General features: G+C 33.1%; 3 protein-coding genes across 5 annotated transcripts in view; 2 read left to right on the top strand and 1 right to left on the bottom strand.

Annotated features, from left to right (window-relative positions):
* LOC127710240 (uncharacterized) overlaps nt 1-27,170 on the bottom strand; it is a 66,348-nt gene that overhangs the window by 8,991 nt on the left and 30,187 nt on the right. The window lies entirely within an intron of this gene.
* LOC127710237 (gigasin-6-like) overlaps nt 1-27,170 on the top strand; it is a 68,357-nt gene that overhangs the window by 20,965 nt on the left and 20,222 nt on the right. The gene's annotated exons all lie outside the window — the stretch shown is intronic.
* LOC127710238 (gigasin-6-like) overlaps nt 14,066-27,170 on the top strand; it is a 32,399-nt gene continuing 19,294 nt past the window's right edge. Inside the window, exons 1-4 of the mRNA XM_052216005.1 lie at nt 14,066-14,495; nt 17,645-17,815; nt 18,131-18,391; nt 24,413-24,672. Of these exons, the coding sequence (XP_052071965.1) occupies nt 14,203-14,495; nt 17,645-17,815; nt 18,131-18,391; nt 24,413-24,672 (985 nt within the window). The 5' untranslated portion in view covers nt 14,066-14,202. The remainder of the gene's footprint in view (nt 14,496-17,644; nt 17,816-18,130; nt 18,392-24,412; nt 24,673-27,170) is intronic.

Here is a 27,170-nt window from a genome sequence, read left to right as displayed (position 1 = left end):
TACATGTATGATGTAGTATTCTTTCGTGTTGAGAATTGTATCGTTATAATACTACTGGTTATATGTTTATAGAAAACTTTAGGTTATGCCAGGGACTATACATATTTGTCTTTGGTTCTTATAATAATATAGAAAAGTAAATAATTACTTCATTACTCGTTATGTAATATACTTCGTTGTGCTCAGCTCATCCGCGGTACATGGATATGGGCTAATATTGTCTAATATTGACGAGACATTATATTTTTGTTTATAGTTATGTCAATTCATTGAAACAAAATCATCTGTACCACTTTTTAAAGACTCTACATCTCCGTAAATTCTAAAATATCTCAAAATGTACTGCTACAAATTTTTGTTCATGGGCGCAGCCATTACAGGGGAGATAATCTTCCTATAAGAGCTATACTGAATTGGTACTGTTATTCCTGCTTCCCTCTGTCTGTTACACAATCGTATATAAACAACAAATCAACAACTCCGTTATATGTTGGCTAATTAACAAAAGGAGAAGTTAAGAAATGAAAAAGTGAGAATTGTTTGAACAAACTGATTTAAGTATAAAGTTGAGGTTTCAAATTGTTTCTACTCTAGAAGTCTGATTGGAGTTTGTCGCCTTGGGTATAAATAAATTGAGATCAAGCATATCTTTAATATGATAGCTAATGACCAAACCATATAAACCAGTGTAATTTGTTTTCTAGAACGGTTTTATTACGGGATTAACAAATAAGAATATAGCTTAGGGTTTTGAACTATTTCCAAACTCGCTACAAAAACAAATAATCATGATTCATTTCTTGAAACTTCTAAAAATACTGTTTTCAAATTTACATGTCGACTTTAGCCAGGAAGCTACCTCTAATTTCCAAAACAGCACCTCAGAATGGAACATACAATGGTTGCCTTCTATTTGTCATGTTGTAATGTTGTCTATCGGAAGAGAGAGACGGATGGGGGAAGAAAATTATTTCTTTAACAAGAAAATTATGCCCAACATTAAACAGCAGTTTCGTTTTTCTACATCTTATATAAAAAAATGAGGTAAAATCATGCATCTTTATGTTACAATTATCTGATCTTATATACCAACCAGGCATTTCGGTTCACGATTGCATTTCTTTTTTAAAGAAAGCAACTTGTCTTTTATAGTTATTTATAGTTACAGGAGATGCATGAATTATAAATACATGGAAGATTATCACATACACCTGCATTTATTCTTGCATCCTAATGAAAACACTGTATATCATACTTAAATATGTTTCGAGTTTTTCTATTATATTCGTTCGTTTCCTGTCTTAGTGGACAAGAAAACGTCCGAATCGATCAAGTATTGAAGGACACTTTCGATTGCAAGTTTAAATCTAACAAAACCGTAGGTCTGATGGTGTCTGTTGTCAGATCAGATAAAGTTGTGTTTGTTGGAGGATATGGCTTTGTGGATTTAGAAAAGAAGACGCCTGTGAAAAATCTCTAAATATTTTCATTAATCAGGCAAATAATGCTTATTTTCAAAACTTTATTAGACAGAAAAAGTTTTTCGTGATATATCTCATTTTACCCGTTTCCTTGGTCACATTTAAAATTCAAATCACTACTTAAAACGATGTTAAGATATGCACCGACCCTTATGGGTAGTCAAGGTCGTTAAACAACAGTTTCTTGTCCATTTGAAGGAAGACTTGTACAAGCCATTTATTGTTGGTTTTGATTTTCGAAAGAAAAAATCCAATTGAAATTACAAGAAACACAACATTTCTGATCAAATCAAGTGTTTTCCTTTATTATAAAAAGACAATGTAAAAATACATACTGGAGCACATTCTGAATATTCGTATATTTTATGCTAATTTAGTAATACCTAGAGTTATTGCGATCTAGATATACTGACTAATGTGTTGTTTTCGTTCTATGGCAAATATGTAATGCCTATTTGGGCCAAAAACTGCCATGCATATCTAGGGTGGATTTTCAAATTTATATCAAAACTGCTCTGAAAAAAGAGAAATAAAGAAAAAAAATGACCAAACATTTTTAAGGCAATGGGCAAGTTATTGCAGCTTCTTGTCTGAAAAGGGACAAATTGATCAGATTTATATGTGCCCAGGACACGAAAATAAGCACTCAAAAAACATTTATCGAACTCTAGGTCAAAGATTAAGGTCCGAGGTAATCTTAAATGGTGAAAGATACATCATCTTCAGAATGTGCACCAAGGTACCAAATATCAATAGGCTATGTCAAAGAACAAAAAGTAATGACCCGGACAAGCAAATGTCCCAATAAATACATTTTAAGTCTTGAAACATGAATGTCATGATATGACACGAGAAACACATGGATGTATCTTTATACCAAATTTGAGTCCATGTCAAATGATAAAAAAAAGTTATTTACCCGGAAAGGTTGTATATGAACTACCAGGAAAAAAAGGCAAAATGAAATTCTACAAAAAATGTCTGCCTTTTTGGAAGGGAAAACATCACAATGGATCAACTGAATTGGTTCTGTAAAGTGGCCAGGACCTTGATGAGGTCGGAAAATGTAGACTATCACTTGTAAAAAGAGGGTTTGTTCGAGAAAAAAATAGAAGATATTTTGCCTTGCAAAATACTAACTTCATGTATGTTAGTACACTGAAGATAACTCCGCTTATTCACCAAGCGGCCTTCAAATGTCAATCTTTATTACAATGATTGAGCAAACATCCTAGAAAGTTGGCAAGTAAGTAAACCTCACCTCTGTTTTTGAAGTTATATAAAAACCATTATTTGTGTCAACTGTACAGTGAACGATAACACTGATAAACTATCGGCGGGAAGTAAATTTGATAACCCAAGATTGTTAAATTCGCCGGTACTATAGGCCGAGGATTATATACATTTTTCTGGGGTTAATAGATATATCGTTTCATTTTAAAACACATTTTATCATGAATTTTTCTTCGATTTGGCTGTTCACCAAGCTTTTATTATATGTTATAACCACCAACAACTTGTCAATAAAACATATTTATGGAGACATCACTATGGAACTCAGACAATCACGAAAGGCCAGTATATATTCCTAGTACAACATAAATGCTTTTATTTTATTTCGGATTTGTTCTGTACATTTTAAGTCACAACTGCTAATACAGAGTAAGTATCATCTTTGCTTATATCAACTAAAGGCCAGCAGGAGCCTGTGTTGCTTACCATGGTCTATGTGCATCTAAAACAATGGACCCTCTCCAACAGTCCCGGTAGACTAGAATACAATGCATGACAAAAAAATCTCTTTTCTGTTGATCTTGTAAAGAGTAATAATGATTTCATTAAATTTAACTTATTTGCAGATATTGTCTTTCTGATCACTTTTTGCTTTTTGAATTGTCTATCTTTTATAGTTTTCAAGACAATAGGAAATCACATAAGCAATTGGTACCAATCGTCATTAAAGAGAAATAACTACATTAAGGAGTCAACTGACGATTTCGGCCATTTGACTTATATGTCTTGCGGATCATTTTTGCTAATTTAAGTTTCTCTCTATCTATTATAGTCTTCAAGAAAATAGACATAACTTGCATTTTATACCCATGTTTATCTTAAGCCATGCCGACTATGGGGATTGGTCGAACAACGGATGTTCTTAAACCCTGCTGACTGCCATTGGCGATTGCCAAATAAACGGATCACAAGATGTAACAAAATGGATCTTTATTAATAATTTAATACCAAACAGAAAACAACAAACTTGCGGAAAAGATGGTATACCGCAAACATGAGGTGCAAAAATTTGTACACCATATCCGGATTTCGACAATTAATGTCTCTTCAGTGATGTTAGGAATCGAAACGGTATTTGGAAGGCATATACTTACACCCAAAAATACTTATCCATGCCGGAAATACCAGTCACAAATATTGAAAACAACTACGCACTGGGTTGGAGAACTGGATATTATAGAGGCAAGTATTCCAAGAAATATGTCATGAGGGTCTGGATGGGATTTACAGAAAAGACTGAGAACAATGAGCAAAAAGTGCAGAATAAAGGTCCCAAAAAAGTAAAGAATAGAGAAAAATGGTAAAAAAAAATAAAGAATAGAGAATAATTGGCAAAATAAATACAGAATAGAGAAAAATGTTCTTAAAAATAAAAGAATAAAGAAATGAAGGACCCACATCCAGACCCTCTGTCATCAGGATAGAGGTTTTATATTTCATGCAACTACTCATTCCAAAACTACTTAATTGATAACTGTGTACCTAATCTCAATATCTCTTTTAAATGTTACTGCTAAAAGCATCAGAGCATTTCTTTTTGTTGTACATTTGTCTGTTCAATACCCGACCGATATTCCAGTGTAATAATTGGACATTTAAAACAAAAGAATTAACAACAAAAGACAAGGCATGTTGTACGCCCTCTTCCTTATGAGAAATTCTTCATAATGAGACATATATTTTTGGTATTCATCATTTTCGACATTCTAGTAATAAATATATAAACTGATTGATAGATTGGTCGTTTATTACCATTCAGCAGCAAATATGTTATAGATATTATAAAAATAAGGAGATGAAGAATGATTGCCAATGAGACAACTATCCACCAAAGTTCAAATAAAGTGGATGTAAGCAATTAAAGGCAACCGTACGGCCTTCAACAATGAGAAAATAACACACCGAAGGGTGACAGGATTGCCCCAAAAAAGACCTCCCTACGGTTGGTCTTTCATTGGCAAAATATTGAACAGAGGTGAATTTGACACATTTCACATTATTCATTATTGAAATAGGGGCCTCCAGTGACCGAGTGGTCCAAGTAGTTCATCTATCACTAGCCTGTCGGCACTAAAGCTTTCAGTTCGAACCCCGGATGTGATAGGTACTTTTGACTCTAATCTTATTTGACTATGATCACCAGTTTTCCTGCCAAAATGTCTTGGTTCTCTGTGCGCTCCAACTTCCTCCACCAATAAAACCTGGCCGACATGATATAACCAATAGTGCTGAAAGTGGTATTAAACATAAACAATCAATCATTATTACTTAAATATGCCGTTTGGCAAATATAGGGCAGTTTGTGAACACACAACTGGTTTATCCTTTTGCCTCTATTTTGAAAACTTTTATAGATAGATGGAAACTGTTATTAAAAACTGATCATCAGTTCAAGATCTACAAAAATCTCCAAATTTGACTAAAACCTTAAAACTTTCTGTTGATTTATCATTAATTTGGATATAATTAAGAAACTAAAGTTCCATTTCCATCAGGCATAGTTGATCTTCGGTGGAATTGGTTAAATGTTTATGTCCCTTTTGGTTAAATATGCACATATCTTTGGATTTAAAATTTTTCAGTTGGAGTGTTCCAGATGAAGGTTAATACAGAAAAGCGTTTGGGATGCACCAAATTTACAATGAGTTTTTAGGAGTTATTACCCTTACTCAATGATATTTAAATCATTTTAGCAATTTCTCTACTAACTTGAAGAAAAGTGTAAACAGTCAAAATTATCAGCAATACTACATCTTCAAAAACACGAATATGACGGAAACCATTTATTGACTGTAAATAGGGACTACTTCCCTTAAATAATGATTTCTGATACATTTTAGCCTTTTATCGTCAGAACAATAGTTGGATTGCTGTCTCATTCTGGTTGGATATTGTGTTATGTCTTATCGTTTGTGGTTTTAATTCTATTTTTATTTTCTACATGTATGTAAAAGTTAAGATAATTAATCAGCTAGTTCATTTATATGATTTTTAGTTTAAAGCTACTATATGCACCGGATTAATTTGTTTTTACAGTTTTGATTTAGAAGAAAAAACCGAAATGGTAAGAATACATAATTCTATATTAGTATTCTTGTAATGGTTAGAAAATACATAAAATAACACCATTACAAACTTAATCCCAATTTTATATTCTATTTTTAGAAATTAACCTGTGACGTCACTTTTTGTGGCGTTGATACATTCGTGTGACTCAGTTCATAATTCTATTGTGGTATAAATGGGAGGTGTCCGTTGTTATTCTGTGGTTTACATGTTGTAATGTACAATTATATTATTTATTTATGTATGATCTGTCCTGAGTGTTCTTACATTTAATTGTAATGTATTCCTGTCACGTAATGTTGTCATTTTAGCGGTATTTTTTACATTGCCATATAAGCGGGAGGTTTGGCTAGCAATAGAACCAGGTTCAACACACCATTTTTTCTTAAAATGTCCTGTACCAAGTCAGGAATATGGCAGTTGTTATCAAATAGTCCGTTTCTATGTATGTTGGCGTTTGTTTTTGTAGCAGTTCAGTGTTTATGTTGTTCCGTTGTTTTCCTCTTATAGTTGATGTGTTTCCCTCGGTTTTGGTTTGTGACCCGGATTTGTTTCAGTTAAATCGATTTATGACTATTGAACAGCGCTATACTACTGTTGCATTTACCGTTTATCTTAATATAAGGTATTGAATATGTTGCTGGAAAAGTAACACCTACAATTATGCTTCACAATAAACGGGGCATTGGTTGAAGATAAAATTCAACACAGCCCAGCCTTCTTCTCATTGTTCAACTTGAATACAAGTAAAATCTTTTCCCTAATGATTATGAGTAAAACAAATTGTGGGATAGAAATCAATACAACAGAAACTTGAGAACATTAATGAACCAGAAAAGACATCTAGTGGTCAACAATGCACAGGTGTGTATATGGTATGTCGAGTCTACATCATTTTAAGTGTAGATAAAATTTGACTATATGACTAGTATGACAGATCTACCATAAAATCAAGTCCTTTACAGGACAAAAAAAAACTGCACAATCCAAAAATAAGACCAAAAACAGTCATTGATGAGGCTCTTAGCTTGGGTCAGATGCAGTTGACAGTTCTCCCAAGAATTCCCCATAAAATTGCACATAAAAACAAAAAAGAAGAAAATAAAACTTTGTAAATTCATATGTCTGAAGACCTCTTCTGGATAAACCTTCATCAAGAATGCTAAAACCCTAACATTTAAGAACCAAGGATGGATAAATTACTAAACTAAGGTCTCTCATCAATGACTTTATTGAAAGATTTTACTAAGTATATAATACTGTGTAAAATACTATGGACAAATTGCTTCCATTTGATTCAACAGTTTGTTATACATTTATTTGACTAACAAGATGCTATGATTGAGTGATGACAAAAGCTCACATACATGTCATGGTTTCATTACATCATTCAACTGTTATGAGGAGTTTTTAATTCTGTTGGCATGTTATTCTGAAAAATGAAAGATTGTTTTATTATTAAAGGAAAATGGTTCACACAGGGTTGCTGGTGTATCATTTTGATTGTTGAATCAGTATTCTGAAAATCATTTGCTTTGTAAAGGCATTCTTGTTGTTAGCAAACAAGATGAAGAACAGCAACTAAAGCATTAATACCTTGATGCATGTTTGTTTTCCAATATCTGATTAATTTTCAAGCATTTTATGATATTTTTATATCAAAAACATTTCAAAAAGGACATCAATTACATCTGCTTTAAATCTTTTTTGAATGACATAACTTATTGGACTTGAAAGACAATGCTTATGTTAAAAAATAAGCAAAATTTTCTTCATGTAATAAAAATCTATATCTCTATTACTAAACAATCATTTAATTTGAAACAGATATAAATTGAAATAAACGAAATTAACTTTGCTGTATGACTCAGTTATATATACTGTTTCTTAAAAAAATATTATTGTGTAAGTTTTATACTGTTCTATTTTTATAACTTTTTGGGGGAAATGCTAAAAAAAAATTGCAATTAGTGTATCTCCGCATAAGATTTTGGTATACAAATTTCTGTTACCAATTTTTAATATAACAATGATTAAACATTATCTTAATGCATATGAATGAAATAACTAACATGATATTATACACGACACAGGTATATCTTTATTCAGAGATCTGTTTTACTTTCTAATATCTTTTTAAAATTATGATATATGTATGTTGTATTTGTTTGCTATTATTCTTTTTTTTCATATAATTGAAAATATCTTAGGACTGTTCAGAATTAAATTTGACAACCGTGACCACCCATAAAATAAAAATTTTCATTTTACTAATAATTCTTACAAAATTTTAAGGAAAATTTAACCAATTTAATTGGAACAGCCCTTTCAAAATACTATAAGACTCAAATCTCAAATTTAACAAGAATGACATTCTTTCGCTTGCCATCATCGAGTTCACATCGTTCGCGCCGATATCAAGCATTTAGAGAAGAAGATTACGGTCTGTTGTTTGAGTTTACTTATTTAGTTAGCATTTGAAATAATTATTATTTTATATTAAAATATTTTATTTTTGTAAGTTTTTGTAAGTCTTTATAATATTTTTTTTTGTAAGTCTTAAGGGTTTTAACTTTTAGTTTTGTAAAATAAGTTTATTTTTTAGGTTAAACATAATCAAAAAGTCATTTTTTTTTTTTTTTTTTTTTTTTTTTTGCTTAAAAACCCTAATAAATTAAAAGTAAAAAAAATAATAAATAGAAGTATTAACAAAAACGAAATGGCTAGTAATAAAAGAAAAATTGACACAAGGAGTCAACAGCAAGAAGAATCACCTGATTCCAAAGCTTATAAACATAGTGAAGATAATACACCGCAAGACCAACAATATACAAAGAGGCAAGGTTCAGCAAAAGTGAAAAGCCCTAAGTCACTTAATGATAAGGGAAAAAAGATGTGACTAAATTTGATCTGGAACACAAAAAGAAAATAACTGTTCAAACAATAGATAAAAAAGAAAATACCGAAAATAAGGTCAATAAAAGTAGAGCTTATAGAGTAATACCTAAACCTGTTGATACTGAAATCCTTAATATTAAAAAAAACAGGTAAGTATGCTAAGAGAAACAGGTATAGACATAAAAATAGTTAAACAATTTGGTAAAGCTGGGTATCTTTTAGTAACTCTAGACGATAAACACTCTCAACTAAAGTTTATCCCTTTATACCATAATAGTCAAGAGTATGATTTATTACTATACAAGCCTACCCCTAAATTCTGTACCAAATGCGCAAGTTTAGGTCACTATGCCAAACAATGCAGATAAAAACAGTCTGGAACACAGTCAAATGTCTCAAGAGGGCAAAAACATACACCCTACCTACACTTATTTCTGACTCCAAGCAAGCGGTATCAAATGTAGATTAGGCTAACATGCTCGCTGGAACTTTTTCAATAATTTAGACCCCACGTTCAGAACACATAAGATAAAAACCGAAAAAGAAAATCCATAATAGGGACGACGACAAGGAACTCAACAGTTCAAAATTTAACATACTATTCAACAAAAACGAACTATATAAGGTGCTTAAGACCAAAAAAAAAAAAAAAAAAACACGACAGCATCCGGTCATGACCGTATAACATACGAAATGTTCAAACATATGCCTGATAGTATGATCGATATTGTGTTGCAATTAATCAATAAAGTGTAGGTAACTGGTCAACTACCACACAGCTGGAAACATGCAAATGGAGTCCCTATAATAGAACCTAATAAAAATAAATCTGACCCTAAATCCTACAGACCTATTTCTCTTACGTCAAATTTTTGCAAACTAATGGTTAATGTTAGTCATAAATATCTATCAACGGAAAAAAAAAATTATAAAAGAAACACAAAGTTGTTTTCGTGAAGGTCGCTCTACAATTGACCACCTATTGCGACGAGAAACAGACATTAAAAAAGCCAATGTACGTAATCAATTCCTAATGGCCACATTTCTCGATATTGAAAAAGAACTTGGTCTAGTATGGCGTTTTGGTTTATTAAAAAAGTGTAAAGATTATGGTATAAATGGAAGGTTATTTATCTTTATAAAAGACTTCTTGCAAGGTAGACAAATACAAGTAAAAGTAAACCAAGAAGCCTCAGACGAATATGATCTCATCAATGGTATCCCGCAAGGTAATATCATCAGCCCCACGTTATTTAATATCATGATTGATGATTTTGTAAGTCAAGCAAAAAAAAAACCCGCAGTAATGTCACAATTTGCCGATGACAGTGCCATGTGGTATAGAGGTGGAAATATTAAATATCTTACTAATAAAATACAAGAAACACTTAATAACATCAGTGCATGGTCTAAAAAGTTGGGTTTTAAAATCTCTAAAACAAAAACTGTAGGCGTTATTTTTTGGGGATCGTAAAATTTCTTCAGTTAACCTCATGCTAGATAATGAGCCAATCAAATTTCAGTCACATGTCAAATTCCTTGGTCTCATATTTGATAGAAAGTTAACATGGAATAAACACATAAACTATTTAGATGAAAGATCAAAAGCAATAATAAACTTACTCAGGTATGTCCAAGAAAACAATTTTGGCATGGGTACTGATTCCCTACTTATGCTATATAAATCACTACTTAGATCGAAGCGTTTAATTCTGCATCATTATCTGTAAAATCTCAACTAGACAGAATACAAGCTAAATGTCTCCGCATAGTACTAGGGGCTCATAAATCTACCCCGTTAGAAACAATACTAGCTAAGTCAGGCGAAATGCCATTACAATTAAGAAGAGACCACCTTTCACTCAAATATTATGTTCGTAGTAAGCAAAATTCAACGAATCCAGCTAATCAATTAGTAGATGACTGTATTGAATATAAAGTTTATAATCATAAATGGAATGAACATAATATACCATACGGATTTAGAGTTCAAATTCTAATTAAAGATAACGATTTAGACAAAACAGATTAAAAAAATTCAAGATCCACCGCCATGGATTGTAGGTCAAGCAACAACATCCAGTAACATCAAAGACAGCGTCAGTAAAACAGAAAAACCAATTATCATTAATTCAAAAGCGCTAGAATACATTGACACTGTTTATAAAAATCATTTAAAAATATAAACTGATGGCTCAAAATATCAATCCTCCGGTAAAACTTCATACGCCTTTATTATACCATCAAAAAAGATTGCAGGATATAAACGTACGTCTGACAATCTTTCAAAGAAAATGCCTGCACCAAGTCAGGAATATGACAGTTGGTGTCCATTCGTTTGATGTGTTTGTGCTTTTGATTTTGCCATTTGATTAGGGACTTTCCGTTTTGAATTTTCCTCGGAGCTCAGTATTTTGGTGATTTAACTTTTTTCAGTGTACAATACAGAGATGACGGCCATTTATCAATCATTAAAGTGGTTATTTTTCAATCAACAATCAGGGCAAAAAGTTGATATTCTCACTGATTCGTATAGTGCTATCCAATCTATACAAAATGATGTATCAGGTACACTCGTCATCCTAGAACCAATTCAATTACTGGCTTGTCGGCTCAAACAGAAAAATATAGAAGTTACCATAGAATGTTTACCAGCACAAGTTGGTTTACTAGGTAATGAACAGGTTGAAAAAAAGCTAGCAAAATTAGCATTATCTAAATATGAAATAGATCTAAACATTAGTCTTAGTGCAAACGAATTCATTGCAACAACAACAGATTTATATAAAAAATAAATGGCAAGCAAGGTGTGACAACTCGTGCTTCTCATGGAGTCGTTCTATGAATATTACAGTCAACAAAAAGCCTACTTTCTATAAAGGTAATCGATACCACGCATAACAATAACTAGGCTTAGGTTGGTTACCACTTTACTACCTGGTCAACTAGGACAGTACATCCGCAACGTATCTCCGATATGCAATTCATGCGGCACAAAAGAGGATACAGAACATGTACTAATAAATTGTAATAATCACTCACAAGCTAGACAAAATTTGCAATTAAACTTAGATAAGGTTAAAATACAAAACATTATTAGACCCTCAAAAAGAAAAGCAACAATATGTCTGGTCGTGCTTGGCTCAATATATTACAGAAATTGATTTATATAACAAGTACTATAGATAAGTTCCTCTAAAATAACCAAACTATACTGTAAGAGTTACAGGTCAGAACTCAGAAATGGATTCAGGTCGTAACCGGCAGTACTACAGACCAGCTCTTTAAGATAACCAAACCATACTGTAAGAGTTACCGGTCAGTGACTCAGAAATAGAGTCAGGCCGTAACCGGCAGTACTACAGACAATCTCTTCAAGACAACCAAACTATACGGTAAGTGTTACTGGTCAGTGATTCAGAAATAGAGTCAGGCCGTAACCGGCAGTACTACAGCAGCCTCTTCAAGACAACCAACCGTACTGCAAAAGCTACTGGTCAGTTACTCAGAAATGGAGTCAGGCTTGTAATATGAAATGAAATATTTGCCACTGGGAATTAAGCAAGCAACGATCAAACAATAAAAAAAGGTACAATTTACACAAATACAAGTATCTGTATAGCTTGGATTCAATAAAGAACTAAAGGCTCTAAAGAGCCTGTATCGCTCACTTTGGTCTATGTGCATATTCAACAAAGAACACTCTCCAACAGTGTAGACGAGAATAGAATTCATCACAAAAATCTCCGTTTTGTTGATCTTATAGTGCTGATTATTTAGTCTGTTTAGTTTCTGTCTATCTTCTTTAGTTTTTGCTCAAAACACAAAAGAGGGTTAAAAAATCTTCATTTAAGGGCAATCACTCTTATAAAGAGTGACAGTCTAAATATATCGACTTGTTTAGTAGATCTTGCCTTGCTGATCATTTTTGTGATTTAAAGTGTCTATTTACCTATTATAATTCTTATCATATCAGGCAAAACGCCAAAAAAAAAAAAAAATTCGTAAAAAATCGTCATTAAAGGACAATAACTCCAATAAACAGTAGTCAGACGATTTCCTCCATTAGTCTTCATTGTAGACCTTGCCTTGCTGATCATGTTTACTTATTTAAGTTTATATGTATCTATTATAATTTTTAAGATATAAAGCAAAAATGCAAAAAATTGGTAAAAATCGGCAATAACTCTAATAAGGAGTCGTCTGACGATTTCGACTATGATACTTATTTGTAGAACTTGTCTTGCAGATCATTTTTGCAATTTAATGTTTCTCATTATCTTTATAATAGGCAAAAATGGAAAAAAAAATGGTAAAATTTCTCATTTAAGGGCAATCACTCCTATAAAAAGTCGTCTGACAGTTTTGATGTATATGGACAATTGGTAGAGCTCAACATGCTGAACATTTTTGCTCCATCGAATTTTCTCTATTTATAACAGTTTTAAAAATAATAGACTAAACTTGAATTTTATCCCTATGTTCTATTTTTAGCCATGTCGGCCATCTTGGTTGGCAAGTAGGGTCATCGGACACATTTTGTTATACAATATACCCCAATAATGATTGTGGCCAAGTTTGGTTAAGTTCGGCACAGTAGTTTCATAACACAAAAACATTTTGTCTGTTAGGAAAGCTGCACACCTCAAGTAAATGTAAGAACATTTACGGAATAAGCTTCCTCTTAGAGCTTTTCATCAGTATAAACAATGACCAGCAAGGATACAAATGTATTAAAAGCCTATGTTGCTCATTTTGGGTTAGAAGAAAAAAACAATTGGGGGGGGGGGGGGGGGGATACTCTACCATATGTAATTCACATGGTCTTTCATTGGTTTAGACTGAAAATTTAGAATTAAAATGATCTCCATTTTCCGAAAATGCCCTAACAATTGACACTTACTTTCTTATCAGTAATTTGAACTTGTTTTCAACATAAAGAATGAGCTAACATCTAGTCTTAAACTGCTGTTTAGAGTACCATGATTATGAACTGATATTCAAACTTATTGTATAGTAACATAATATTGTCTGTTGGTCTTATCGAAAAGTTACTGTGCAATATTTATCACATGGTCCTGCAATACAATACATGTATTCATGCGCATCTCTGTATTGACAAATAGTCTGATAGGTTCAAAATACGTAAGTTTAATATTATAGTAGTCACAATGCCAGTGTTACATCCAAGACATAAGTTGCCAGAAATTATTTCCACGTCTGCGCATTTTGCAGACATCTACCTCTCTTGCTGTTAGCTTCAAAAATAGTACATTGTCCACATGTTTTAGTGTCTGATATGACAATGCGATATCATGTAAATTGTCATATACAAGTACCAATTGTCATTGATAGTTATTTATAGTTACTGGAGATGCATGAATTATAAATACATGGAAGATTATCACATACACCTGTATTTATTCTTGCATCCTAATGAAAACACTGTATATTATACTTAAAAATGTTTCGAGTTTTTCTGTTATATTCGTTCGTTTCCTGTCTTAGTGGACAAGAAAACGTCCAAATCGATCAAGTACTGAAGGACACTTTCGATTGCAAGTTTAAATCTAACAAAACCGTAGGTCTGACAGTGTCTGTTGTCAGATCAGACAAAGTTCTGTTTGTTGGAGGATATGGCTTTGTGGATTTAGAAAAGAAGACGCCTGTGACAGGGGATACACTTTTTCAAGTAGCATCACTGTCAAAAGCATTCGCAAGTGTTCTGCTTACAAAGCTAATAGAAGAGAAAACAAAGTAAGTTACTAAATAATTAAGTCAATATCAGAAGATTATTTTCATCTATAACGAATCAGTCGGTGAGCTATTGCCTCCATGTTGTGTATGTCGTCTTTAAATGTGAGAAACTATTATGTCTTGATGAGCTCGTTAATAGAATATCCTTAATTTTTTCCCTTAATCAGCCAAATTATGCTTAATTTCAAAACTTTATAAGGCAGACAACATTTTTTCGTGATAGATTTCATTTTACCCATTTCCATGGTCACACCTAAAATTCAAATTACCACTTCAGTTATGAACAGACCCTTATGGGTAGTCAAGGTCGTTGGACAACAGTGTCTTGTCCATTTGAAGGGAGATTTGTACTAGGCATTAATTGTTGGTTACAACTGAAATTACAAGAAATCCAACATTTCTAATAAAATGTTTTTGTTATCATAAACAGACAATGTAAAAATACATACTGAAGCACATTTTGAATATTCGTATATTTTATGCTAATTTAGTAATACCTAGAGTTATTGCGATCTAGAGTTATTGACTAATGTGTTGTTTACGTTCTATGGCAAATATCTAATGCCTATTTGGGCCAAAAAATTCCATGCATATCTAGGATGGAGTTTTAAATTTATATTAAAACTGCTCTGAAAATATAGAATAAAAGAAAAAAGATGACCAAACATTTTTAGGACAATAGGCAAGTTAGTGTAGCTTCTTGTCTGAAAAGGGACAAATTGATCATTTTTTATAAATTTCCAGGACACGAAAATTTGCCCTTAAAAACAATTGTCAAACTCTAGGTCAAAGATTAAGGTCAGAGGTAATCTTAGATGGCGAACGATACATCATCTTCAGAATGTGCACCAGGGTACCAAATATCAATAGCCTATGTCAAAGAATAAATAGTAATGAGTCCATGTCAAATGATAAAAAAAAAAGTTATTGCCCGGAAAGTTTGTATGTGAACAACAAGAAGAAAAAGGCGAAATGAAATCCTACAAAAAATGTCTGCCTTTTTTCGAAGGGAAAACATAACAATAAATCGACTGAATTGGTTCTGTAAAGTAGCCAGGACCGTGAAGAGGTCGGGAAATGTAGACTATCACTTGTAAAAAGAGGGTTTGTTCGAGAGAAAAAAACAGAAGATATTTTGCCCTGCAAAATACTAACTACATGTATGTTAGTATACTGAAGATTACACCGCTAATTCACCAAGCGGCCTTCACATGTCAACTTTATTACAATGATTGAACAAACATACTAGAAAGTTGGCAAACAAGTAAACCTCACCTCTGTTTTTGTAAGTTATATAACAACTCTTATTTGTTTCAACTGTACAGTGAACTATAGCACTGATAAACCATCGTCGGAAAGTAAATTTGATAACCCACGAGTCTTAAATTCGCCGGTACTATAGGTTGCACTTTGTAAATACAGTTGTTTCTCAAACCACGCCTCTTTTGGGGAAATATATAATATACATAGATATTTCGTTTTGTTTACGTACTGGTTCCCAGATATGATCTCTATGTTTCATCTTATAGAGACATAACTTGGGAATGTTACCAGTATAAAAACGTATTGTTGCGGTGAAAATTGAATTCTGAAGTAGGTACAAAGTGAAGGTAGGGGTAGTACAGAATTTTAGTAAAAGTTTAAACTCTAACAAGTTCGGGCATATAAATATTGAAAATATGCCGCACAGCCTTATGTTTTGACCTTTGAATTAAATAGTGGTGCATATCAACTTTCCATTCTAGGATATAATTTTTTACGAAACTTCATAGTAAAAGTGGCACAGTTTTAGCCGCAAAGGGAGTTCCTATGGGAAATTGCATTGTCTATATTTAAAGAAATGCAACCTATAGGCCGGGGATATATTTCTGGGGTTAATAGGTCTGCTAACTCATAACTCGTTTCATTTTAAAACACATTTCATCATAAATTGTTCTTCGATTTTGCTGTACACTAAGCTTTTATTATGTGTTATAACCACAAACAGCTTGTCAATAAAACATGTTTAAGGAGATATTACTATGGAACTCAGACAATCAGGAAAGGCCAGTATATATTCCTAGTATAATCTTTGCTTATATTAACTAGAGGCCCTAAGGAGCTCACCATGGTCTATGTGCATCTTCAACAATGGACCCTCTCCAACAGTGTAGACTAGAATACAATTCATGACAAAAAAAATCTCTTTTTGTTGATCTTGTAAAGAGTAATAATGATTTCTCCAAATTTGGGGGCCTCGGTGGTCGAGTGGTCTAACTAGTTGAACTACTATATCACTAGGCAGTCAACACTGATGTTGTGAGTTCGAATCCCGCACGGGGCAGGTGCGCTCGACTCTAATCTCAATTGGCTAGGATTGTCAGTTTCCCAATCGAAGGTCGGTGGTTCTCTCCGGGCACTCCGGCTTCCTCCGCCAATAAAAACTGACCGCCACGAAATAGTACAATAGTGTTGAAAGTGGCGTTAAACACCAATCAATCTATCAAATTTGACTTATTTGCAGATCTTGCCTTGCTGATCATTTTTGCTAATTGAAGTGTCTATCTTTTATAGTTTTCAAGACAATATGCAATCACTAAAACAATCGGTATCAATCGTCATTAAAGAGAAATAACTACAGTAAGGAGTCGACTGACGATTTCGGCCATTTGTCTTATTTGTTGATCTTGTTTTGCTGATCATTTTTGCTTATTTAAGTTTCTCTCTATCTATTATAGTTTTCAAGATTTGCATTTAATACCTATGTTCATTTTAAGCCAAACCGGCCATGGTGATTAGCAGGCGGGGTCATCGGACACATTTTTAAAACTGAATACCCCAATGATGATTATGGCCAAATTTGGTTGAATTTGGCTCAGTAGTTTTAGAGGACAATTTTTTTGTAAAAATTAACGGACAACGACGATTGACGACGGACTCCAAGTGATGGGGAAAGCTCACACTTGCCGTATTGGCCAGGCGATTTAAGAAAAACATATTTTGAAAAGTCCTAACAAAACTAAATTGGAAAACTATTTATGATATATCATTTTGGAAAGCTCAGTTGATCAAACGGATTAAAAAAAGATTCATGGTATATTCTATAGGTGATCTAGCTTGTTGTATTACACTATACTTGTTTATAAATTTAAAATAACTCCATTAAACAGCTATACCTTGGATACAAGACTAAAGAAAATTCTACATGGAAAGGAGATTTTCTACGACAGTTTAAGATCCAACTATGTCACTCTACGAGATTTGCTGTCCCACAAAATAGGTATCCCGAAACATAATGAGATGAGATTTGACACTGATCTTACCCGGAAAAATCTAGTATCGTAAGTATAACATTATGGTAAAGAAAATTTGACAGACCACAATAGCCCACTTCTAGTATATAGTATCAACGATTGTTATAGTAATCCTTAATTGTATCTATGTGAGGTTTATGACATTTAAGTAAGAAAAAAAAGTTTTAAGAAAAACGTTTGATAAGCGGAATGAAATTATCAAATAAATCACGCATACTATCATCTCTTACACCTACGTTCATTTGGTCTCTATATCGGATAGTTGTCTCATTGGCAATCATCATACATCTTCTTAAATTTAAATCAATAAGAAAAATTAAAAAAACATGCTATATTTTTCAGTCGACTTAAATATCTGAAACCAGAGGGTGTTTTTAGAGGTAGTTACATGTATAATAGTTTGATGTATGGAGTCGTCACCCGACTTGCTGAGATCATAGGCAAAGATACATGGGAGAACCTAGTAACCAAGCACATATTTGAACCGTTAGAAATGAATACATCAACATTTGCTACAACAGCAGACCTAGAAAAGCTTTTGCTGGCAAAAGGATACGTCGAATATTACGGTGAACTCCATCCGGTTCAATATAACTTTACAAGGCAAGAGTTATTATTTATTCATAACATTGAATGACATTAGCTAGACAATATGTTGTTTTACTGAAAACGGTAATTTCATCGGCGGTTTTTTTTTCTTATCTGAACTATATACATGTTAACAATAAAGTTTAAAGCACACAAGTGACGATATCATGGAAACAGTTCTCATATAAAGAAAAACTGGATAGTAACTTTAGCATCTGATAATAACTTCAACTTGTTAGTAAACATATGCACCCTGGTGTTTTCCCAGACTATAGAGTTACATAATATAGTTCATTGACTTAATTTTTAGTTTGTGTGAAAATTACTTCTATAGCAACAAATAAATGTTATCATGAATGGAACAGCTGATCTGTGTTTACAAATCCAACCTATCAGGAGGTTTTGATATTCTCCCTGACTTGGTTACATACAATTCAGATTTATCAAATTGATCTGTTGTGTTATCTTTCAGTTCATTATTGCGAATTGGTATTTCATCGGGGATTGTTTCAAAAGTGTTTTTAGCCATTTTAGTATCAGACTTTTCAGGCAAATTGGAAAAGTGTCGCCGATTGTTACGAATTTCGCCACTGTCAGTTTCATTAATATAAGAACGTTGTTCATTTGATTCCGCTTTGATTATTCCCTGTTTCCTTTGATCTTTGACCAAAAAACGATTGTTTGTTTTTACTTTAGAATATGGTTGCGCTCGGTGTCGTCTCTCATAATACTATTTTTGTTTCATTTTATATTCATCTTCCTTTTTCGACAACTCGTGAATGTTAGGCAATTTAGGTGCGATGTTTTCCGGAGCGACTGGGATCAACATTCTTAGCTTACACCCCATCAAAAGTTCTGCCGGGCTGTAACCATTAGCAAGCGGTGTTGTTCTGTAAGAAAGCAAAGAATTATAATCGTCTTCCGATTTTTTTAATATAATTTTGATAGTTTGAACACTACGTTCAGCTAGTCCGTTTGACTTGGCAAATCGTGGACTACTCATCACGTTTCGAAACCAAGACGACTGCGCGAATTGCTTGAATGTAAATGAGTTGTATTGAGGTCCACTGTCCGAAATAAAAGTTTCCGTTATTCCGTGTCTTGCAAAAAATTACTTTAGATGATTCACGACGGACTGAGAACTTGTGCTAGAAATTTATCTCGAAAAATAATCAACTACTAATAAGTACGTCTGCCTTTTAGTTCAAACAAGTCAGACGGTAGTTTTGCCATGGTCGTTTAGGAAACTCCGGCTGCAATAGCATTCTGCATGATCGTTAGCATTTTCGACGACATCTTTTGACCATGTTTTCTATTATTGTACTCATACCAAGCCACCACACCGAGGATTTGGCTCGCTCTCGACATTTAACTATGCCTTGGTGACCATCATGAAGTCGTTCTAATATTTCGTCTGGTAACGACCGCGGGAAAACTAACCTATCGGCTTTTAATAACATATTTCCAACGATAGTGAACTCTCCCTGCAGACTCCAATACGGTTTCAAGCTGTCGCTTAAGCTAGATTTTTTCTGGTCACCCTTCTTTGCAATATAACATTATGGTTTTGCATATTTCATCTTTCACGCACTCGTCCCTAATGTTTTGAAGTCTCATATCTGATGCCGGAAAATTATTTACAATACTGTCAACGTTCGATTTTGTCTCGGTCTCGAATTCATTGGACTCGGACAAGATGCCTACCGGCGATCTAGATAAGGCATCTGCGATATTTGATTCCTTACCTGGTACGTATTCAATTGTGAAATCGAACCTCAAAAGGCGCATTCGGAATCTTTGTATACGCGGCGGAAGTTCTGCAATATCTTTACTGCTGAGTAACGGCACGAGCGGTTTGTGGTCAGTTTCGAAATTGAACTTTTCACACGCCCAGGTCAAAGCTAACGCTTCTTTTTCTATTTGCGCGTAGTGCTGCTCTGTATCTGACATAGAGCGCAAAGCATACGCAACAGGTTTCAATATTTCTCCATGTTTTTGCCAAATGACTGCGCCAAATCCAAACGACGACGCGTCAGCTGACACTACAGTGTCCTTATTTGGATCATCATGTCCAAGCGTTCCGGACGAAGCTATCTCATTCTTTATCTCGGTAAACGCGGTTTCTTGTGCTATACCCCAATGCCAAGCATAAGGAGTATTAAGTAGTTAACGGAGCGGCTTAGTTAGCTCTTTCACCTTACACGAAAATTTGTTAAGTTGATTTATCATTCCTAAAAAACATCTTACTCCTTATATATCAGTTGGCTTTTCCATCTCGGCAATAGCCTTAACTTTGTCTGGGTCTATGCTACAACCCGACGCATCAACGATTTGATCCAGGAATTTGACTGACGGTTTTGAAAATTCACACTTTTCGTTCAGTGCGAGACCGATTTTTTCCTATCGCTTATAGAATTTGCTCTAGGCGCTCGCGATCGTCGTACTCCTCCTGTGAGGCACCAAACATGAAAACATCGTCCATATGGCACAATATGCCCCTATGTATGTGTTGATTGTTCCCAGAAATCCTTCAGAGTTCGAATAAATGCTCACTGATTCAACTGTTTTTCCGGTCCTGCAACATTTTGCGAAGAGTCCGATATTTGAGCACTTGTAACATTTTGCTCCTTTAACTGGGCATTTTTCTCTGGGGTGAAATTGTCGATTTCCGCATCTAAGGCATCCCTTTGTTGTGAATAGAAAGGCTGCTTCTGCTTTTCACAAATTTAGTTTTGTTCAATTTCGATTTAACTGCATCAACATTAGAGTTCGGATTGTCACATCTCATTATAGCCTGTTGTTTCTTCACAGTCTCCGATTGGCGGGCCATGTCAATTGCTTTCATAAAGGTAATCTCCGGATCAAGCTGCATTTTCAATAAGTTGGAATCCTTGATACCGACAACTATCTTGTCTCATTTCTTGTCTTAGATCGTTGTATCCACAATGTTTAGTTAATGTGTATAAAGATGTAAAAAAACTTTCTACACCTTCATCATCGTCTTGTTTCCGTTTATTGAACTTTGCACGTTCAAAGATAACATTCCTTCTAACTATGAAGTACTTGTAAAATTTCTCTTTCACTTTTGCATATTTCTTTTTGTTTTCCTCCGACAAATCAAATGGTGCAAAAATATCATCATATCCTAAACTACAGAAATCTCATAGTAGGATATAAAATCTGGGACATCAATTATTATGACATAAATCTTTTGGTAACACTCATTACATTTTCCATTCACAAGTGTACTCACACTTCAAATTATAAAACTACAAATCTTGATGTATATGCCCTGTTCAAAAAAGATTTTTTGAACTATTTAAATATTTCGACACTAACAGGAGTTAAACATGGTAACATTTTGAAAGAAATAAGCTTGTACATATAATTATTATTTTATGCATATATGTTATATGCTATATTTATTCAGCAATACATGTGTCTCATCATTATTTAATCTTTAGACCACGTGTTGTGGACTTCGTCATGATCATGATCAGTGATAAAACATTAAACCCCAATTATCCTAAAAGCAGCCTTACTTCTTTTTTAAATCATATATTCACAAATAACTACACTGATATAAACACATCAATTCGCAACCAAGTATGTATACCTACATAATTAATAATAAGTACAAGCAGCTTCGCCAGTTAGCTTGCCTCCATCGTATGATCGTTGATCAACAGGTCATGACCAGGTCAACTAACATATACAGAGTCAAAGCGGTCCACGATTGTAATTTTTCCGGAAATTAATTTCTGAAGTAACCTGTTGTATTGATACATAGAATGTAAATCTAACAATTTATTATTATTAATGTACTGAGCAATCTCCCTGTTTGTTCAGTAAAACTAATCCTACAGGGGTGCCCTGTCAAATGCTGTAGACATGGTATTCATTATAACAGCAATAGTGCAATAAATCAGATTTTAGATAAAAAAAAAAAAAAAAATATCATCTGCTGGAAGGACCCATCGTGTAGATTAAAGAGTTGACCTGTGTAGCTCCTGTTTTTTTTCCTCAAGCCCCGAAGCTGATCTAAATCGATCAAACCTTAGAATCCATTTGATCCACGTCTCTGGCTTACAAAAGTCGAACTTTTCTGGAGCTGCGACTTGAAATGTTGCCATAATTTCAGTCAATGTACTGTACTACTACAGGATTAATCAAAGAATTGTCCGGTGTAACTACAATGTTTTAAAACGTTGCCACCATGTTATATTGACGAGGCAAATATATATTCCCTTCATATATACAGATAAGATTGGTTATAAGTTTTATTCTAATCTAGACTAAACACATATTTACAATAAAGTGTAAAGCACACAAGTGACGATAGCATGGAAACAGTTCTCATATAAAGAAAAACTAGATAGTAACTTTAGCATCTGATAAGAACTTCAACTTGATAGTAAACATATACACCCTGGTGTTTTCCAAGACTATAGAGTTACATATAGTTCATTGACTTAATGTTACAGCTTTCAACCTAAAAATGAGACACTGAATGTTAACTACTGGGATATGGTTAAACGTTGATTGCCTTGAAGTTATTGTTACAGGGTTCCTGGACGGAATAAAGTAGTTCGTCAAGTTAAGAGATGTTTATTTATACGACATAAATAAATAACCCTGAAAGTACAAAAACAACAAAACATAAATACATAGACAATACGGTGTACAAAGGGGTATAACTATAATCCATTAAACGGAAAGTACATGTATAAACTACGATAAAATACGATAAACTGGCTCTGTTCTATCAGAATACAACCAATAATATTAATGTGTATATATCATAAATGTATAAATCCAATTAAACTCATAAACTCAATCATATACCAAGTCAGGATTAACTAATACATTCTGTCCAATAATATTATGCTATAAATCATTCATTGAACTATTTGTTATTTGTTACTATAATGTTTACATGTAATTATTGACATGCAGGTAACTACTATTCACAAGACTCAAACAGTATTTATACTGAACTAAAATTACATAGACAAACACAGAAAATACAGCAAACTAAAAATACACATTGAAAACACTGATCTATCTCCTATTTGGTAACATCACCAGATCATTAAAACATCAAGATATTCTGGTCCTGTACAAAATATAAATATAACCTACATAAATCTAATGAACTAAATTATATCTGCATAGCATTTATAAACAATAAGTATAATATTCACAAGACATTACTTTAGCCCTTTCGTGATAATAATATAACTGTACCAATACATGTATCATTTATATATCCATGATAAATTATTTCTCTGAGTTCATGAAAATATCTATCATTCATGCACAATCATTCTGACTTATTCAAAAATACATTTTCTCTCAGATTCCAACTAAAGGAAAACTGTGCAAGTATTAAAGACTTAGAAATATTAGTACCTGACCTGATTAATATGGAATTAATGTCCAGAATATATATAACAATATAATATTTTAAATATGGCTGCTGTATTCTATGATATATAGTTTTCTCTCTCAAGGTATTCAAAAAGTGTGGTAAAACTTTGAACTCAATGACTATGACCAATAGAAGACAAGATAACTTGACACGTGACTGAATGACTAATGAACCAGAAAATAGAGTAAAACTACAGTACTAAGGATATAAGATACCAAGAAAATAAGCTTGCATAAGACAATAGAAGAAATGATGAACTCTTAAAATACATATAATAAAACTACTAATTAATTTTAATTATTCTGAAAGAAAATAAATATTAATATAAAACACTACCACATTATAAAAATAAATTATGATGCTGAAATGTTGTTTTAAACGGTAACAATAAGAGATAAAACGATGTGAAAATAAACCTACCAGATAATATTCCAGATTTTAGGATTTACAAATGAAGGGTCTATGAAGGTCATTACTGCTTTAGCCCTAAGCAAGCCAACAAGAAAATACTATACTTCAACATAAGTTTATAAGATGTGAATGCAATAAAAACAGAAAGTTGGGCAATTAATTATTGACTTGTTGAAATACATAATCTGTTTCAGGCAATATGGTGAAATAGGTGGATCAGGGTGCATACTTTCTACTGCCAATGACATGTCTAAGTGGACACGATTCTTTTTAAATGGAGGAAAGCTTCAAAACGACACCAGATTGATTTCAGAACAGGCCTTTAAAGACATAACAACCCCTGTCAATACCATACCATATACTTACACCCACAAATACTTCTCCATGCCGGAAATACCAGTCACGAATATTCAAAACAACTACGCACTGAGTTGGAGAACTGGATATTATAGAGGCAAGTATTCCAAAAATATGTCATGAGGGTGGAGTTTACAGAAAAGACTGAGAATAATGAGCAAAAAGTGCAGAATAAAGGTCCCAAAAAATAAAGAATAGAGAAAAATAAGTTAAAAAAAAAATAAAGAATAGAGAATAATTGGCAAAATGAATATAGAATAGAGAAATATGGTCTTGAAAATCAAAGAATAAAAAAACGAAGGACCCCCATCCAGACCCTCTGTCATCAGGATAGAAGTTGTATATTTTATGCAACTACACATTCAAAAACTACTTAATTGATAACTGTGTTCTTAATCTCAATATCTCTTTTAAATATTACTGCTGAAAGCGTCAGAGCATTTCTTGTTGTTTTACCTTTGTCTGTTCAATACCCGACTGACATTCCAGTGAAATAATTGGATATTTAAAACAAAACTATTATTTAAAACAAAACAAAAGACAAGTCATGTTGGACGCCCTCTTCCTTATGAGAAATTCTTCATAATGAGACATACATTTTTGGCATTCACCATTTTCGACATTCTAGTAATATATATATATATATATATAAATTGATTGATTGATTGATTATTTATTAATATCCAGCAAATATTACATGCACATTCAGGAGAACAATACGTTCATGAGATAAGAATATACCCTGCTTTGATGGTCGATGTGCTGTCTTATCTACGTCTACCCTAAAAGTGTCCATATTAATACATTCAACATTGTTCATTCTATGTGGCCTTTAAAGATGCAGAATAGTCTGATTTGCATTCAGAAACTTCCTTAGATAAAATCATCTGTTATTTAGAAAAATTTAATGAACAGAAGTGAATTTAACACATTTCACATTATTCGTTATTGAAATAGGGGCCTCCAGTGACCGAGTGGTCCATGTAGTTCATCTATCACTAGCCTGTCGGCATTCAGGTTGTCAGTTCAAACCCCGCATGTGACAGGTGCTTTTCACTCTAAACTTAATTGACTATGATCACCAGTTTTCCTGCCAAATGTCTTGGTTCTCTGTGCGCTCCAACTTCCTCCACCAATAAAAACTGGCCGACATGATACAGCCAATAGTGCTGAAAGTTGCATTAAACATAAAAATTAATCAATTATTACTTAAATATGCCATGACAGGGGCAGTTTGTGCACATACAGCTGGTTTATCCTTTTGCCTTATATTTTGAAAACTTTTATAGATAGATAGAAACTGTTAATAAAAACTGATCATCAGTTCAAGATCTACAAAAATCTCCAAATTTGACTGAAACCTTAAAACTTTCTGTTGATTTATCATTGATTTAGATATTATTAAGAAACTAAGGTTCTATTTCCATCCGGCATAGTTGATCTTCAGTGGAATTGGTTAAATTTCCATGTCCCTTTTGGTCAAATATTCACATATCTTTGGATTTAAAATTTTTGAGTTGGAGTATTCCAGATGAAGGTAAACACAGAAAAGTGTTCGGGATGCACCAAATTTACAATGAGTTATTACCCTTACTCAATGATATTTAAATCATTTTTAGAAATTTCTCTATTACCTTGAAAAGTGTAAACAGTCAAAATTATCAGCAATACTTCATTTTCAAAAACACGAATATGACTGAAATCATATATTGACTGTAAATAGGGATTACTTCCCTTAAATGATGACTTCGGATACAATTCAGTCTTTTATCTTCAGAACAGTAGTTGGATTGCTTTCTCATTGACATTTACGTTTATCTTAATATAAGGTATTGAATACGTTGCTGCAAAACACCTACCATTATGGCTCACAAAAAAACGGGACATTGGTTGAAGACAAAATTCAACAGCCCAGCCTTCTTCTCATTGTTCAACTTGGATACAAGTAAAAGCTTAAACCTAATGATTATGAATAAAATAAATTATGGGGTAGAAATCAATACAACAGAAATTTGAGAACATTAATGAACCAGAAAAGACATCTAGGGGTCAATACACATGTGTCTATATGGTATGTCGAGTCTACATCATTTCAAGTGTAGATATAATTTGACTAAATGTTTAGTATGAAAGATCTACCATAAAATGACTAAATAAATCTACATTTACAGGACTAAAAAAAGTGCACAATAAAAAAAATAAGATAAAATACAGTCATCAATGAGGCTCTTAGCTTAGGTCAGGTCAAGTTGACAGTTCTCCCAAGAAATTCCCCACAAAATTGCACACACAAACAAAAAATAAGAAAATAAAACTTTGTAAATTTCATGTGTCTGAATTACTCTTCTGGATAGACCTTCATCAGGAATGCTAAAACCCTAACATTTGAGAGCCAAGGATGTATAAATAACAAAGGTCTCTCATCAATGACTTTATTGAAAGATTTTACTTAGTATATAATACTGTGTAAAATACTTATGGAGAAATTGCTTCCATTTGGTTCAGCAGTTTGTTATACATTTATTTGACGGACAAGATGCTATGACTTAGTGGTGGGAAAATCTCACATAAATGTGTGTTTTAAATAGATAAATT

The sequence above is a fragment of the Mytilus californianus genome, unplaced genomic scaffold (assembly GCF_021869535.1).
Source record: "Mytilus californianus isolate M0D057914Y unplaced genomic scaffold, xbMytCali1.0.p SCAF_7, whole genome shotgun sequence".
Taxonomy (NCBI): Eukaryota; Metazoa; Mollusca; class Bivalvia; order Mytilida; family Mytilidae; genus Mytilus; species Mytilus californianus.
Note: the sequence above shows the minus strand (reverse complement) of the source record. Positions and strands in the feature narration are given on the sequence as shown.